At 47.9% G+C, this 17,555-nt stretch overlaps 2 protein-coding genes across 2 annotated transcripts in view; one reads left to right on the top strand and one right to left on the bottom strand.

Moving 5' to 3' along the window:
* The window catches only part of BORCS7 (BLOC-1 related complex subunit 7), a 39,188-nt gene extending 26,819 nt beyond the window's left edge, over positions 1-12,369 (bottom strand). The window contains exons 1-2 of the mRNA XM_013990481.2: positions 11,958-12,369; positions 11,508-11,625 (exon numbers count right to left, since the gene is read on the bottom strand). The gene's annotated coding sequence lies outside the window, so the exon portion shown is untranslated. The remainder of the gene's footprint in view (positions 1-11,507; positions 11,626-11,957) is intronic.
* On the top strand, positions 1,292-16,121 carry CYP17A1 (cytochrome P450 17A1; the record flags this gene model as incomplete). The annotated part of the gene is given in 9 exon segments (NM_214428.1): positions 1,292-1,331; positions 9,858-10,175; positions 12,218-12,356; positions 12,568-12,797; positions 13,359-13,445; positions 13,827-14,042; positions 14,368-14,537; positions 15,066-15,169; positions 15,691-16,121. Coding segments are annotated over 8 exon segments (1,530 nt in total). The 3' UTR covers positions 15,978-16,121.

The following is a 17,555-nucleotide window of genomic DNA, read 5'->3' as shown; positions in this document are numbered from 1 at the left end:
TAAGTTGTAGCAATATTTTTTGGATCTGTCTCCTAAGACAAAGGAACCAAAAGCAAAAAATAAACAAATGGCATCTAATTAAACTTAAAAGTTTTTGCAGCAAAAGAAACCATCAACAAAATGAGAAGACAACCTACTGCAGAGAAATCATTTGCAAATAATATGACTGATAAGGGGTTAATATCCAAAATATATCAACAGCTCATACAATTCAACCACAAAAAACAAACAACCTGATTAAAATGGGCCGAAGACCTGAATAGACATTTTTCCAAAGAAGACATAACAGATGGCCAACAGGCACATGAAAAGATGCCCAATATTGTTAATCATCAGAGAAATGCAAATTAAAATACAATAAGATCACTTCACACCTGTCAGAATGGCTGTCTTCAAAAAGATCGCAAATAACAAATAGCAGCAAGGATGTGGATAAAGGGAAACCCTCTATACACTGTTGGTGAGAATGTAAATTGGTGCATCCACTGTGGAAAACAGTATTCCGGTTTCCCTCAAAAAACTAAAATAGAACAATCATATGATCCAGCAATTTCACTCCTGGGAACTTATCTGAAGAAAACAAAAACACTAATTAGAAAAGAATACACACCCCTATGTTTACTGCAGCATTATTTACAATAGCCAAGATATCGAAGCTACCTAAGTGCTCATCAGTAGATAGATGGACAGGAGTTCCCAGATAGTGCAACGGGTTAAGGATCTGGTATAGTTATTGCTGTGGTTCAGATTGCTTCTGTGGTGCAGGTTGGATCCCTGGCCCAGGAACTTCTGTATGCTGGGGGCTCAGCCCCCCCAAAGATAGCTGGATGGATAAAGAAGATGTGATACACACAAACACACTACTTAGCTATAAAAAAGAATGAAATCTTGCCATTTGGGACAGCATGGATGGATTTAATGGGTATTATGCCAAATGAAAAAAATCAGACAGGGAAAGACAAATACAGTATAATATCATTTATATGTGGAACCTAAAAAACAAAACAAATGAATAAACATAAAACCAAAACAAAGTCATAGTTATAAGAATGAACAGGTGGTTGCCAGAGGGGAGGGAGATCTGAGGAGGAATGAAGTAGATGAGGGAGATTAAGAGGTACAAACTTCCACTTGCAAAATACATGAATCACAGGTATGAAATGTACAGTGTGGGGAATATAGTCAATAATTTCATAATAGTTTTGTACAGTAATAGATTGTAATTAGACTTACCATGGTGATCATTTTGAAATGCATAGAAATATCAAATCAGTACCCTCTATAACTGAAACTAACATAGTGGTGTAGGCCAATTATACTTCAAAAACAAACAAACAAAACCTCCAAAAAAAAAAAAAAAAAGAGTTCCCATCGTGGCTCAGTGGTTAACGAATCTGACTAGGAACCATGAGGTTGCGGGTTCAATCCCTGGCCTTGCTCAGTGGGTTAGGGATCCGGCGTTGCTGTGACCTGTGGTGTTGGGTTGCAGACACGATTCAGATCTGGCGTTGCTGTGGCTCTGGCGTAGGCTGGCGGCTACAGCTCCAATTAGACCCCTAGCCTGGGAACCTCCATATGCCGCGGAAGTGGCCCAAGAAATGGCAAAAAGACAAAAAAAAGAAAAAAAATCCTCCTAGAGAAAGAGATCAGATACGTGGTCATCAGAGGTGGGGTAGAGGGAGAGTGAATTAGATGAAGGTGGTCAAAAGGTCCAAACTTCCAGTTATAAGATAAATAAATACTAGGATGTAATGTACAAGATGACAAATATAATTAACAATGCTGTAAGTTACATATGAAAGTGGTTTTTTAAGAGGGTAAATCCTGGAGTTCTCTTGTGGCACAGCAGGTTAAGGATCTGGCATTATCACTCCAACACCTGAGTCACTGCTATGGTGTGAGTTCGATCTCTGGCACAGGAACTTCCACATGCTGCGGTCAGGGCCAAAAAAAAACAGAGAGAGAGGGAGTAAATCCTAAGGGTTCTCATGACAAGGAAAAAAATTTTTTTTCTATTTCTTTAATTTGTATCTATGTGAAAGGATGGATGTTTAAGCTTGTGGTCATCATTTCATGATGTATGTAAGTGAAAACCCTCTGCTCTGTACCTTAAACTTACACAGTGCTCTATGTCAATTATACTTCAATAAAACCGGAAGGAAAAAAAAGGACAGCTGGGGAAAGGCTGTCCCGAGAGAAGAGTTCAGAGGTATAGAGAACATTCTATAGCCAGATGAGGAACACAAAGAAATACACTTGTTCTAGAAAGAGAATGCCAGAGGGATCAGAGGAAAGGTTTTGGAGAGAGGGAGAGAAGCAGCTGGAGGATGGGTGGAGTAGAAAAATCATGAAGCAAGATAGAGATGGGAGGAAATGAGGTCTACAGGGAACCCTGAGGCAATGGGTGAAATTTTTGAGAAGCAAGCTGTAGATCCTCTCTCTGGGGGAAAAAAAAAAATGTATATTTATACATCCATGCAAATGTTGGATGCACTCTCAGGTAGGTCACAAACTCAATAGACACCCAACTTTTAAAGGCAAACTCTTATTAAGTATAACATACACACAAATAATTGGTGTCCCACTCAAAGTGAACCTACCTCCCTGTGTTACCAGAAGCCAGATCAAGAAGCAGAACATCGGGGGAGTTCCCGTCGTGGTGCAGTGGTTAACGAATCCAACTAGGAACCATGAGGTTGCGGGTTCGGTCCCTGCCCTTGCTCAGTGGGTTAACGATCCGGCGTTGCCGTGAGCTGTGGTGTAGGTTGCAGACGCGGCTTGGATCCCGAGTTGCTGTGGCTCTGGCGTAGGCTGGTGGCTACAGCTCCAATTCGACCCCTAGCCTGAGAACCTCCATATGCCACGGGAGCGGCCCAAGAAATAGCAACAACAACAACAACAACAACAACAACAAAAGACAAAAAAAAAAAAAAAAAAAAGAAGAAGCAGAACATCACCTGCTCCTCAGATCCCTGCCTTGAGTCCTCTTTCAGTCACTAACCACCCCAGAGGGGCGACCACCGTCCTGACGTCTATTACCAGAGATAGTTTGATGTGTTCTGATTGTATATAAACAAAATCATACATTACACATTCTTCTAAGTCTGGTTCCTTCCCTCAGTATTATGTTTGGGCGGTTCATCCATATTGGTGCGTGCAGTTGCCGTTCATTCCTTCACATGTCTGTGTCGTATTCCACTTATAATGTGTGACAAGTTATCCATTCTACAATCCATAAATATCTGGGGTTTTCCTAGTTTGGGAGTTTTACAAATAGTGCTGCTAAGAACACTCTTGGACATGCCTTTTGGTGAATGTATGTGCACATTCTGTTGGTTATACACCTAAGAATGGAATTCCCAGGTCATAGTTTCAGTCCTAGGAGATCTTGGGTCTTTTTGATAAGGAACAAGGAAAACAGGGCAGCAAAGGAAGTAAAATTCATACAAGCTTTCACTCTGAATTCTAGTACAAACTTATACAAGATGCTCTGCCTTGATCATTTGTCAACATCAAGAACAAGATGAGACCACAGGAGTTCCCATCGTGGCACAATGGTTAACGAATCCGACTAGGAACCATGAGGTTGCGGGTTCGATCCCTGGCCTTGTTCAGTGGGTTAAGGATCCAGCGTTGCCGTGAGCTGTGGTGTAGGTCATAGACGCAGCTCAGATCCTGCGTTGCTGTGCCTCTGGTGTAGGCTGGCAGCTACAGCTCCAATTGGACCCCTAGCCTGGGAATCTCCATATGCCGTCAGAGCATCCCTAGAAGAGGCAAAAAGACCACCCCCAAAAAAGATAAGACCACAACAAAGACTTGAGGAACAAACCCAAGGGGAGAGTCATTAAAAATATTAATAGACTACCTTCACTCTGTGTTTGCCCTCACAAATGGAATTTATCCTCACAAGTTGGTGTTCCAAACCTCATACAAAAACCTAATTAAATAACTGATCCCCAAAATTAATAAAACTCCTTATAAGTCAAGAAAAATAGAAAACGTAAATTTGTTTTTTTGGCTGGACCCCTGGATCACAACAGGAATCCAAGCCATTGCCATGACAATGCCAGATCCTTAACCCAGTGCACCACAAGACAACTCCCAGAAAACATACAATTTTAAGAAATATTAATTGCTTGGAGTTCCTTTGTGGCTCAGTGGGTTAAAGACCCAGGGTTGTCACTGCCGTGGCTCTGGTTATAGCTATGGCTTGGGTTTGATCCCTGGCTCAGAAGACACAGAAAAAAAAGAAAAAAGAAAAAAGAAGAAATATTAATTGCCAAAACTGATTAAGAAAGACCCAGAAGAGTTGAGGAGACCAATAACTACTGAAGAAACTGGAAAATTATGTTACAGAATTAGCTCTCAAAAAACCCAAAAAACAAAAAACTTCTCATGCTCGCGCCTTTCTGTAGAGCTTCAAAGAATAAATAAATCCCGTGCTATTTAATCTGCTTAGGACAAAAAAGATTGAAAGTTTGTTCAGTAGCTTTATATAACTGACAAAATCATAACAGCAAAACTTGGCAATGCATGAATAAGAAAACTACAACTCAATTTTTCATTATGACTAGAGATGCAAAGGAAAAAAATCTTAAGTAAATTACAGAGAATGCAATTCTGCATTAAAAGAAGACACTCTGATAAGTTAGTATTATTCTCAGACTGATGGGATATCAAGTAATCTATTAAATATGATGCATCTCATAAATAATTCAGTATTTTCAAAAGTTTTTAAAATATGTATACATGGCCTTTGACCAATTGCATTTTCAGGATTCTATCCTAAGAAAACATTAACAATTATGCGCAAAGGTTTCACCACAAGGCTATTCCTTAGTCTTGTTTATATCAACAACAAACACAAAAATAGAAGCAACTTAAAATATCCAATAATACAATACAGGGTCAATTAAGCTATGGTATACATATGAAATACATAAGACAATGAAAGAACATGCAGCCATTAAAACTAATGTTATAGAAAAGATTTTAGGAGTTCCTGTTATGGCGCAGGGGTTAACGAATCCAACTAGGAACCATGGGGTTGCGGGTTTGATCCCTGCCCTTGCTCAGTGGGTTAACGATCCAGCGTTGCTGTGAGCTGTGGTGTAGGTCGCAGACGCGGCTCGGATCCTGCATTGCTCTGGCTCTGGCGTAGGCCGGTGGCTACAGCTCCAATTCAACCCCTAGCCTGGGAACCTCCATATGCCACGGGAGCGGCCCAAGAAATGGCAAAAAGACAAAAAAAAAAAAAAGATTTTAATGACATAGAAAAATATCCACGCCAAAAAAAATGCAATATGGCCTCATGAGGTTAAAAAATATGTTTCAGGAGTCCCCTGGTGGCTGAGTGGGTTAAGGATCCAGCATTGCCGCTGCTATAGTGTAGGTTCAATCCCTGGTACAGGAATTTCCACATGGCGTAGCCAAAAAAAAGTTTCAAAATTTTATTTTATTTTATTTATTTTCGTATATTATTTTTATTTATTTATTTATTTATATATATATATATATATATATATATATATATTTGCTTTTTTTTAGGGCACACCCAAGGCATATGGAAGTTCCCAGGCTAGGGGTCAAATTGGAGCAACAGCTGCCAGCCTACACCACAGCCACAGCAATGCCAGATCCAAGCCATGCCTGAGACCTACACCATAGCTCACGGTAACGCTGGATCCTTAACCCACTGAGCAAGGCCAGGGATTGAACCCTCATCCTCATGGTTACTAGTCGGGTTCATTACTGCTGAGCCACAACAGGAACTCCCTCACAATTTTAATTTTTTTTTTTTTAAGCTACCTACATTTTCCATATTTTTTGCAATTATCATATATAATTTTTACAATACAGTGAAAAGGATTAAAACAATAGTTTTTTTAAATTCCTGTTTCTTATTTGTGATTGGAGGTGGCTTGTCACAGAATCATCCTGGCATTCACTTTATTTTTGCCCTTTTTTTTTTTTTTTTTTTTTGTCCTTTCTAAGGCTGCACTCGCAGCATATGGAGGTTCCCAGGCTAGGGGTCTAATCGGAGCTGCTGCCGCCAGTCTACACCACAGCCACAGTAACTCGGGATCTGAGCCTTGTCTGCGACCTACACCACAGCTCATGGCAATGCTGGATCCTTAACCCACTGAGCAAGGCCAGGGATGGAACCCACAACCTCATGGTTCCTAGTTGGATTCGTTAATCACTTAGCCATGACAGGAACTCCCAGCATTCACTTTAGAAACAGAAAGTACTCATTCCTATTTTACCAGCTGGTTGACTCCACTTAGGCCCCTGCCTGGATCACAGGACTCAGACCTCCCCACTACTCGCCCAGCTGTCAAACTGGGCCTCATGCAGTCCAGCCTGGCACTGATGCCAGATCCACCCTCCTAAAGTCCCACGGTCCCCTTGTCACTTCCCCACTGCAGAACTTTCCTCCACCCTCCCTAGCTCTGCATACAGGGCTCCAGAGTCTGAGTCGATGTACCTATCAGATCTTATCTCTTGGGACCCCACACAGCACACCTCCGTCACATCTGCCATCAGGGCCATCATCATCCCCCCCACCTCAGGTCCCTACTAGCTCCCACACATCTGACTCTGCTGCTCTCCCTTCCAACAGTGCCCCCCTCCCCACCTCCTCACACCTCTGCCTGTGGTGGTGTGGTGTGTATATAGTTACAATATACAGCATTGTAATTATATTTAATGCTATTGAATTGTACATTTAAAATGGTAAATTTACATTTAAAATGGTAAATTTTGTGGTATATATTTTTAAGATAATAAAACTATGTATTTTTTGTCTTTTTTTGTCTCTTTTTTGGGGCCGCACCCACGACATATGAAGGTTCCCAGGCTAGGAGTCCAATTGGAGCTGTAGCCACTGGCCTACAGCACGGCTCATGGCAAGGCAGGATCCCCAGCCCACTGAGCGAGGCCAGGGATCAAACCCACGTCCTCAAGGATACTAGTCAGATTCGTTAACCACTGAGCCATGATGGGAACTTTAACAACAAAACTATTTTTAATAAAAATACTCCTAACGCTCCTTCAAGGCTTAGCTCAAATCTCCTTTCTTTCATGAAGACTACCCCAGCTCATATCTCTGACCACAAATGGCCCTAAAAGTCAGAACAACACTTGAACTGTTGAAGAAGTGGGCCAGCAGAAAGTCTGGTTTACAAGGCCTTAGGGACACCATCAAGTCCCCTACCTTCTGCCTTCCTGCCTAATTCCAGCAGCCCTCACGCTGGTCCATACTCCCCAAAGTACAGACACTGGCAGCTCACCCCCGAGAGGGGTTGAAATTCCGTCTCTCACCTTTTGAGGTTCACTTAGGGAGGCTGCCTGCGTTGAGGACCCACATCTTCTCTGATGACACCAGGAGTGTCCCCTCCTTTGGGACTGGGGCTCTTATCTGGTGTTATCATATCATTGATTAAATACTGACTGAGCCACTGAAGGTTTGATTGCAGCAGAAGATGAGGATTTTGTCTGTCAGGAAGATCTACTAATAAGAGCTCAGAAACACAAAGGCCATTTTGGTATCATAAAAGGAGTAATTTTTTTTTTCTTTTTTGTCTTTTTGCCATTTCTTGGGCCACTCCCGCAGCACATGGAGGTTCCCAAGCTAGGGGTCGAATCAGAGCTGCAGCCACTGGCCTACACCAGAGCCATAGCAATGCGGGATCGGAGCCACGGCTGCGACCTACACCATAGCTCACAGCAACGCCGCATCCTTAACCCACTGAGCAAGGCCAGGAATCGAACCCGCAACCTCATGGTTCCTAGTCAGATTCATTAACCACTACGCCACAACGGGAACTCCTTAGGAGTAAATATTGAATGAGCACTTAACTTCCTGCCAGGCAACACTTTTATGTACATTATCTCCTTGAGAAGTACAACAGCCTTGAGAAGTATCTGTCATTATTTCCATTGCAGAGGAGGAAACAAACTTTCAAGAGCTAAGTAACCGTAAAGTTACTATTTGACCCAACAATTCCACATTTGTCTATACCCAACAATTCCACACTCATCCATACCCCCCAAAATTGAATACAGGGACCCAAACAGATACACGTGCACCATGTCCACAGCAGCATGATTCACATCAGCCCAAAGTGGAAACCACTTAACTGCCCATCAAGTGAGGAATGGATGAAGAAAATGTGGTATATCCAAATAATAGAATATTATTCGGTCATAAAAAGGAATGAAGTTCTGCTTCACATGATGAACCTCAAAAACACTATGCTAAGTGAAATAAGCCAGTCACAAAAGACCAAGTATTACATGATTCCCTTTATGCAAAATAGGCATAATCATTGAAACAAAGTCGATGAGAGGTCACAGGGGCGGGGGGGAGGGGCAGTTATTGCTCAGTGGATACACTTTCTGTTTGGGGTAATGAAAACAATTTTGGAAGTAGATTATGGTGATGTGGTGGTGTGGTGTATATATAGTTACAATATACAGCATTGTAATTATATTTAATGCTATTGAATTGTACATTTAAAATGGTAAATTTACATTTAAAATGGTAAATTTTATGGTATATATTTTTAAGATAATAAAGCTATATATTTTTTGTCTTTTTTTGTCTTTTTTTTAGGGCTGCACCCACGACATATGGAGGTTCCCAGGCTAGGGGTCCAATTGGAGCTGTAGCCACTGGCCTACAGCACGGCTCATGGCAAGGCAGGATCCCCAACCCACTGAGCGAGGCCAGGGATCAAACCCACGTCCTCAAGGATACTAGTCAGATTCGTTAACCACTGAGCCATGATGGGAACTCTAATGACAAAATTATTTTTTTTTTTTTTTGTCTTTTTGCTATTTCTTGGGCCGCTCCCGCGGCATATGGAGTTTCCCAGGCTAGGGGTCGAATTGGAGCTGTAGCTGCCAGCCTATGCCAGAGCCACAGCAACGCGGGATCCGAGCCGCGTCTGCAACCTACACCACAGCTCATGGCAACACCGGATCCTTAACCCACTGAGCAAGGGCAGGGATCGAACCCGCAACCTCATGGTTCCTAGTCGGATTCGTTAACCACTGTGCCACGACGGGAACTCCACAAAATTATTTTTAATAAAAAGTTTATTTAGAGAGTTCCCTGGTGATCTAGTGGTTAGGACTCAGCACTCACTGCTGCAGCTGGGAACTTTCAAACCCTGGTCTGAGAACTGAGATTCCCACATCAAGCCACTGGCCAAAAGAAGGGGAAAAAATTTTTTTTAAAACATGTAGAGGTCAAACAAGAGTTTCAGCCCAAACCTATCTGATTCTAGGGCACATGCTCTCAACCCAAGGGCTTCACTCCCCCCTTGAAAAAGCAGCAAAACAGGAATCAGGAGACCTGGGTTCTTGTCATTACCGTCTTGTGTGACCTTATGCAAGCCTGCCTTTGAGGGCCTCACTTTCCTCAGCTGTTAAATGATAAGAATGGATAGAATATCTTTGACAATATCCCTGCTAGTTATAACACTCCTGACAGTGTCAGCTGTCTATTGATTGAGATTTTACAACACAGAAAGTCCCAAGCCTTGATCGCTGACCCAGATACCATTTGCTTCTGGCACACTCCGGAGTTACTGGACAGGGAGGAGGGGCAGGACCAGCCGCAGCCCCTTACCTAGCCCCACCCCTAGAGGCTTGCCCTGAAGTTGAGCCAGTTCTTGAGGAGGCCTCCACTCCTCTCCCCATTCTAGGAGAGGGCTCCGGTCTGGCTGTGCTCCAGAATAAACTTCCACAAGGCAAGCGATAACATAAAGTCAAGGTGAAGATCAGGGCAGCCTTTAAAAAGGGCTCCTTGCACCCTAAGTGGCTGAAGACACTCCAGAGCTGTCTGTCCTGCCTGCCGCCACCTGGCCACCATGTGGGTGCTCTTGGTTTTCTTCTTGCTCACCCTCACCTATTTATTTTGGCCTAAGACCAAGGGCTCTGGTGCCAAGTACCCCAGGAGTCTCCCAGTCCTGCCCGTGGTGGGCAGCCTGCCATTCCTACCCAGACGTGGCCACCAGCACATGAACTTCTTCAAGTTGCAGGACAAATATGGCCCCATCTTCTCCTTTCGTCTGGGTTCCAAGACTACCGTGGTAATTGGTGACCACCAGCTGGCCAAGGAGGTGCTTCTCAAGAAGGGCAAGGAATTCTCCGGGCGGCCCAGAGTGGTAAGCAGTGCCCATCATCCCTGCTCTCTCACCACCCCCTGGGGAGGTTGAGTCTTTCAGCCAAGGTCATGCCTCGAATGAACCTTCCAACTCTAACAACCTGTGATTCTTTCAAAAACAGACCTATGGGGCTGTGGGTGGGGACCCTTTGGGGCCCACCCAGCCTCTAAACTAGGCAGGAAGAATTAAAGAAAGACATTTTCTGAGCTCCCCAGGAGGGAGGGTGGGTGGGAGTGGTGGTTTGAGGGGGTCAGAGAGCCCTCACAACGGTCATCTCACCCCTGAACTGGATGATGATCTCTCCGAGCCTAGTCTTCCTATACCAACTGACATCGTGCATAGAAAGCACTTAGCCCAGGGAGTTCCCATCGTGGCGCAGTGGTTAACGAATCCAACTGGGAACCATGAGGTTGCGGGTTCGATCCCTGGCCTTGCTCAGTGGGTTAAGGATCCGGTGTTGCCATGAGCTGTGGTGTAGGTTGCAGACGCGGCTCAGATCCCTCATTGCTGTGGCTGTGGCATAGGCCGGCGGCTACAGCTCTGATTTGACTCCTAGCCTGGGAACCTCCATGTGCCGTGGGAAGCAGCCCTAGAAAAGGCAAAAAGACAAGAAGAAAAAAAAAAAGAAAGAAAAGAAAGCACTTAGCCCAAAGCCCAGCACAGTAAGTGTTCAATAACCAGCCTTTAGGAATGCTGTCCTTCATGTGGAAAATGCTGTCCTCTATAGGGAGTCATGAGGGAGAAGTACCCTAACTCTTGGAGGGCTGGGATCGCTGTTTCCCAAGAGCTTTCCCCAGCAGCTCCAGTCCCCAGGGACTGACCTCCGGAAGCACTTGGAGGAAGGATGCTGAAGATCCTTCCCACTAGCTTCTGCGTTCCTCCTGGGGGAGGAGGGAGTGAGAGCTAACCACCCAGGAACACTTCCCACGCCTCCCCCGCCCCACACCTGCCTGTGAGTCCTCCCTTGAATCTCCCAGGCAAGGCCCGCCTGGCTGCTCATCTTCGATCAGAAAAGGGCTGACTCATTTTCCCATGGACCACCCAGCCAGGTCTGCAGGCCAGCTAGCTCCCTTCCAATTCTGCTGAGCTCTTTTCTCTGGGGCCAAGAGGAAGGAGGGGGCTAGTCAGATGGGGCTTGCAGGTGAGGGGATAGAAGAGGGGAGGTTAGGGACCTTCATGGTTGGGGGGGTTGCCTCTGGGAAGAGGCAGCTTGGCCCAAGGCCAGACCGAGTGGACATGTGTACACTCCAGACGTGGCCCTGTGAGGGGCACATGGCCTGGCAATGGGAGGCTAAGGAAAGGGGGCTGAGCTGCTGTATGTTTAGCACCCACCTGGAGGGCCCAGAGAAAGGCCAGGGACTGGGTTGTCCTCAACCTCTGCGAGCGCACCAGCTCCTGCTCCCATCAACTCGAGCTGATCCCATCCGCAGCTGTCTTCCCTGGTCAGAAACTGATGAGAAAAGAGAGGCCAATGGAGTTCCCGTTGTGGCTCAGTGGTTAACGAATCCGACTAGGAACCATGAGGTTGCAGGTTCGATCCTTGGCCTTGCTCAGTGGGTTAAGGATGTGGCGTTGCCATGAGCTGTGGTGTAGGTTGCAGACGCGGCTCGGATCCCGCTCTGTGGCTCTGGCGTAGGCTAGTGGCTACAGCTCTGATTCGACCCCTAGCCTGGGAACCTCCATATGCTGTGGGAGCGGCCCAAGAAATGGCAAAAAAAAAAAAAAAAAAAAAAAAGAAAGAAAGAAAGAAAAGAGAGGCCAAGAGGACACCTTGTCACTGACCTGAATCCCAGGACCTCTGCATTCGAAGTCAGGATACTTTCCTCCCTCTGTCTCTCTGATGGAGGTGGGGATAGTGGGCCCTTGGGCCCTGTCCTGCCAAGGCCTTCTGGTCATGGTGGAGCACAGCAGGGTGGCCCCACACGGAGGCCAGCACGGCAGGGACCTGCCTTCTTCCTCAGGAAGGGGAATGAGTGCAGGAGGCCCTGGGAGAGGGCGAGTGGATGGAGTCTGATGGCTGTGTCCTTTCCTGCTTTCCAAAGATGACTCTAGACATCCTGTCAGACAACCAAAAGGGGATTGCCTTCGCCGACCATGGTACCTCCTGGCAGCTGCATCGGAAGCTGGCACTGAGCACCTTTTCCCTGTTCAAGGGTGGCAACCTGAAGCTGGAGAACATCAGTGAGTGCCCAGCCGGCCCTGGGCTGCTGGAGGGAAGAGGGGGCTGGGGAGGAAGAGGATCGAGCGGGGGAGGGGGGGATTCCATCTAGCGTTTTCTTGGCTACTGCTGCCATCTAGCGGACATCTGCTCTCCATCTTTGACTGCGCTGGAGCTGGTGGAGAGGGAGGGTGCTACCCATTCCCCCACCCTCATCCCCCTCTCTCCCCTCAGTTAATCAAGAAATCAAAGTACTGTGCGATTTCCTGGCCACACGGAATGGAGAGTCCATTGATTTGGCCCAGCCTCTCTCTCTGGCGATGACCAACATAGTCAGCTTTATCTGCTTCAACTTCTCCTTCAAGAAGGGGGATCCCGCGCTGCAGGCCATAGTGAATTTCAATGATGGCATCCTGGATGCTGTGGGCAAGGAAATTTTGTATGACATGTTCCCTGGAATTAGGGTGAGAATAAGGCTGGGCCCCACTGTGGGGATCTCAGCAGACCCTGACAGCATCCCCAGTTTTTCTTTCCTCTATGGTTCAGTTCCAGACCCACCTTTTTACTGACCACCTCCGCTACAGGGACCTCTACCTTCTCTCTTAAAACCTTGCCGCTTCTCTATGGAACTAGGTTAAGCCTTTAAATCATGCATTTTAATACTCATGATAATGGCTCTCGTTCATTTACCAATTGCCTTCTGCCGAGAGTGACACTCCCACATGCATTCATCACGTGTTCCCCTGGGAACAGGTTTTATTGTCCCCACATAGGTGAGAATTCCAGCTCCAAAAAGCCGTATCCTCTTTCACTACTAAGTAAACCCTCCATCAGTGCTGGACGCTGACTGAATGGGGAAGGGCAAGTGGAGGTGGCTCCGGCCTCCTTTGTTTAAAAATGTCCTAGTTGTCACTGATGGTCCCATCCTGAGTCCCTATCCGGCCTTCCATTCTGGCTAAAGGTTGAGGTTAGAGTGGGGACTCTCCAGAGACAGAAAGGTAGACTTTGACATTTTTACTTTGCAGATTTTACCCAGCCAAACTCTGGAAAACATGAAGCAGTGTGTTAGAATGCGAAACGAATTGCTGCGGGAAATCCTTGAAAACCGTAAGGTAGGTGGTGATGAAGCAGGAGAGATGACGAATTAGGTTGAAAGTGTCCTGAGAGCAGGCTTGGGTTCATTTTGGACACTGTAGGAGCTCCAGCACCTAGGAGGGAGCCTGGCACATAGTAGGGGCTCAATAAAAACTGACAAATAATGAACAGGGGTGAGGAATCGAAGAAGATCCTAGGAGGGGCCCACCCACACCTCCCAATTTAAAGAGGGTTCAGTGCTTCCTCCTACTTCCACAAGCTCACAGGTCCTGACTAGCCTTACTCCGCTCCCTCACTTCCAAGTGGAAGAAGTCTTTGTTTCTGCCAGGGGGTGGGTATGGCAGGGGCTGCAGATGGGGCTCCTTCCTCATCACTGTCTCCCAATCTCGCCCAATCAGGAGAACTACAGCAGAAACTCCATCACTAACTTGTTGGACATAATGATCCAAGCCAAGACGAACGCAGAAAGTAACACTGGTGGCCCAGACCACAATTTAAAGCTGCTTTCAGACAGACACATGCTCGCCACTGTTGCGGACATCTTTGGGGCCGGTGTGGAGACTTCTGCCTCTGTGGTAAAGTGGATCGTGGCCTTCCTGCTACACTATCCTCTGGTGAGCTTCCTACCCCAGCCTTCCCAGCCATTCCTCACCCCAGCCAGACTCACCTCTGGCTATAGAGGGAGAGGGCGGGCAATACCCTCAGGACTTCTCTGAGGATGGCTGGGCTGTCGAACCCCCTACTCAAGCAGTGGTTGGCTCTGGCCCTAGGGTGGAGCTGCCTTATCTTCTGGGAGCAAAGCCTGGCCTCCAGAGTCACCACTGGGAAGGGTCCAGGCCAGCTTCTCTGGATGTGACCATGGGATTCTTCTAAGCCCTTGCATTCAGTGCTTCTGGGCTCACACACCCTGGTCACATCCACCTTGTTCTTGGCCCTCAGCTGAGGAAGAAGATCCAGGATGCTATCGACCAGAATATTGGTTTCAATCGTGCCCCATCTATCAGCGACCGGAACCAACTTGTCCTCCTGGAGGCCACCATCCGAGAGGTGCTTCGATTCCGGCCTGTGTCCCCTACGCTCATCCCCCACAGGGCTATCATTGACTCCAGGTGTGCTTTCCTCCCGGTAACATCCAGCCCTGTGATGCATTCAGGGCTCCTTTTCAGCCCACGTGGTCCCTCCTCCATCACCCCACCCATCAGTGGCTGGTCAACCTACAGTCAACCACTATCAATCATCCCACCCATGAGCCTATTGACCGAGGTATCTGCCACCCGCTGCCACCCACTGACTAATCCACAGGTCTCTCTGACCTCCCTCAGAAGCTGCCCAGGAGATATGTGGTCTGGGATGAAAGACGTGGGTGCGTTCTGTCCCAACCCAATCCAATTGCTGTACCGCACGTTCTCGCACCAGCTCAACCCGCATACCCACCTACCCTGACATACCCGCATGGGTTGATGCATTAGTGCCGGCCAGGAAAAGAGGCCTGGATTCATAGTGCATCTGGCAGAAGCTGAGGAAAAGATGAGGGAGTGGACATGAGGGGGTAAAAGGCTCTTTCCCCCAGGGTTGGGGGACCATGGAGGCTTGGGGCTGGGCAAGACTCCATGGTCTCCCCTCCCTCTCTGGGGCAGCATTGGCGAATTTACCATTGACAAGGACACAGATGTCGTCGTCAATCTGTGGGCACTGCATCACAATGAGAAGGAGTGGCACCGGCCCGACCTGTTCATGCCTGGTGAGTTCCTGTTCTTTGGGGGAGTGTGGGGGAGCTGGCTGCTCCCCGGCCACACAGCCAGCCTGGTCTCTGTAACCCCCCGCTCCAGCAGCACTTGCCCTCTGCCAAGTTGGCTGCTAGAAAACTCCTGACTCCAACTATGGGACCTGTTGACCCTGCCCTTTTACCCTAGACTTACCCAGATTCTTTGCAGCTGGGGTTCCCACTTTCTCCTTCCACCAATCTCAAATCTCCTCCTCTAAGAAGCCCTCCAGGCATGTCTCCCTCTCCCCTGGGATGGTGGCATTTTCATCTGCTAATACACCTTCTTTCCATCCTTCTGGAATATTCTGGAATATTCATTCTCCTCTGTGTGATTCAGGGCGACCTAGGGCAGGGTTGTATCTCTCCTCAGACCGCCCCACCCCTGCCCCACCCCCGACCCCGCCAAGTCAGGCTGTCCGCCTTCTCAGTAGTCTGGCTGTCTACTCCTCTATCTCCTCCTGCCCTGGCTCCCCACTGATGCCTCCGCATGTCCGCAGAGCGCTTCCTGGACCCCACGGGAACCCAGCTCATCTCACCATCATTGAGCTACTTGCCCTTCGGAGCAGGACCCCGCTCTTGCGTAGGGGAGATGCTAGCCCGCCAGGAGCTCTTCCTCTTCACGGCTGGATTGCTGCAGAGGTTCGACCTGGAGCTCCCAGATGATGGGCAGCTACCCTGTCTCGTGGGCAACCCCAGTTTGGTCCTGCAGATAGATCCTTTCAAAGTGAAGATCAAGGAGCGCCAGGCCTGGAAGGAAGCCCACACTGAGGGGAGTACCTCCTGACTCCACCCTGGGTGACCTCGCAGCAGAGAATGAGAGGTGTTCCCCTCCCCTCCCCCCCCACTTCCACCCTCCTCCCCGCCCATTTCGCCTTCTTTTTCCAGGCTGCAGCCCTGGCAACAATGTGCATAAAGAATTTTTTCTCCAGAAGGCCCCTGAGCAGCTCATTCAGTTGTTTGTTCACGCGTTCTTTCTCTGAGTATTTCCTTGAGCACCTACTATGGGCCATTCACTCACTGTCCCTTGACCCTCAGGCTCCCTGGTCTCATGAAGCTTACATATTCTAGTGAGGGCTGACAAAGGAGCATTTCCAAGACTCAGGAGGGCTTTGGGGTCGGTTATACTGGGTGCTGGTGCTGGGAGGAGAAAGGCAGAGGTGGGCGTGGCCACCGTGCATGGGTGGGTGCACAAGACATGAAGACCTGGGGGGGAAGTGTCCCCATGCTGTGGGAGCAGCAAGTGAGAAGTTAAGGTAGGAGAGGTCCTTCCATCTAGAGCAGAGTGGTCCCTGATGTGGTCAGACTGCAGACAGGGTCGGGTCCCGTTGGGCTTTTCTAAGTAGCAGGAAGGAGTTGGGGTTTCTAGTCCAAGCATGAGAGAGGAAGTCATTGGAGGGTTTACACATTGAAGTGGAAAAATCCGGTTCACATTTTTAAAAGCGCATCCAAGTTGCTAAGCGGAGATTGGTCTGCAGAGGGATGAGAGTGGGGGCAGAGGGGAGGAGGTTGTGCTGGTCCCAGAGAGCAGGATGATGGTGGGACTGGGTTTACGCTTTGAAAATAGAGCAGCAGATCATGTCTGCTTTGACCCCAACAGTCATCGCTACGTGTACCTCAAAGGTTTGCCTTTGGTGGAGTGTGCGTAAGCTACAAAGCCACAAATACAACCCACCTCTACCCAGCCCTCCTGTCTTGGCCCCCCAAGACCGGGAGGCCTCCTTTTCATCACTTTGTTCTGGGATAAACACCAGGAAAGGGCTTTTCCTGCAGCCTCCTGCCGAAGCACTCAGGCTCTGCCATCCTCCCCACCCCAGACCCCAGAAAGTCTGCAAATGTCTCACCAGAAAACGAAGCCCAGACTTTTTTTTTTTCTCCTAGGGCTGCACCCGAGACATATGGAGGTTCCCGGGCTAGGGGTCTAATTGGAGCTGAAGCCACTGGCCTATGCCACAGCCACAGCAACGTGGGATCCGAGCCTGACTGTGACCTACACCACAGCTCACGGCAACGCAGGATCCTTAACCCACTGAGCAGGGCCAGAGGTCAAATCCTCCTCCTCATGGATACTAGTCAGGCTCGTTACCACTGAGCCACAATGGGAACTCCTATACAGTTTAATTTTTTAGGGGTTGTTGAATAAATAGCTCATAAAATTCCTGGACATTTGTCTTTTTAGGGCTGCACCTGCAGCATATGGAGATTCCCAGGTGAGGGGTCAAGTCAGAGCTATAGCTGCCAGCCTACACCACAGCCACAGCCACGCCAGATCCAAGCCGTGTCTGTGACCTACACCACAGCTCACGGTAATGCCGGATCCTTAACCCACGGAGCGAGGCCAGGGATCGAATCCGCAACCTCATGG

Source organism: Sus scrofa, chromosome 14, assembly GCF_000003025.6.
Source record: "Sus scrofa isolate TJ Tabasco breed Duroc chromosome 14, Sscrofa11.1, whole genome shotgun sequence".
NCBI classification, from domain to species: domain Eukaryota; kingdom Metazoa; phylum Chordata; class Mammalia; order Artiodactyla; family Suidae; genus Sus; species Sus scrofa.
The sequence above is the reverse complement of the archived record's forward strand: the minus strand, read 5'-3'. Positions and strand labels throughout refer to the sequence as shown.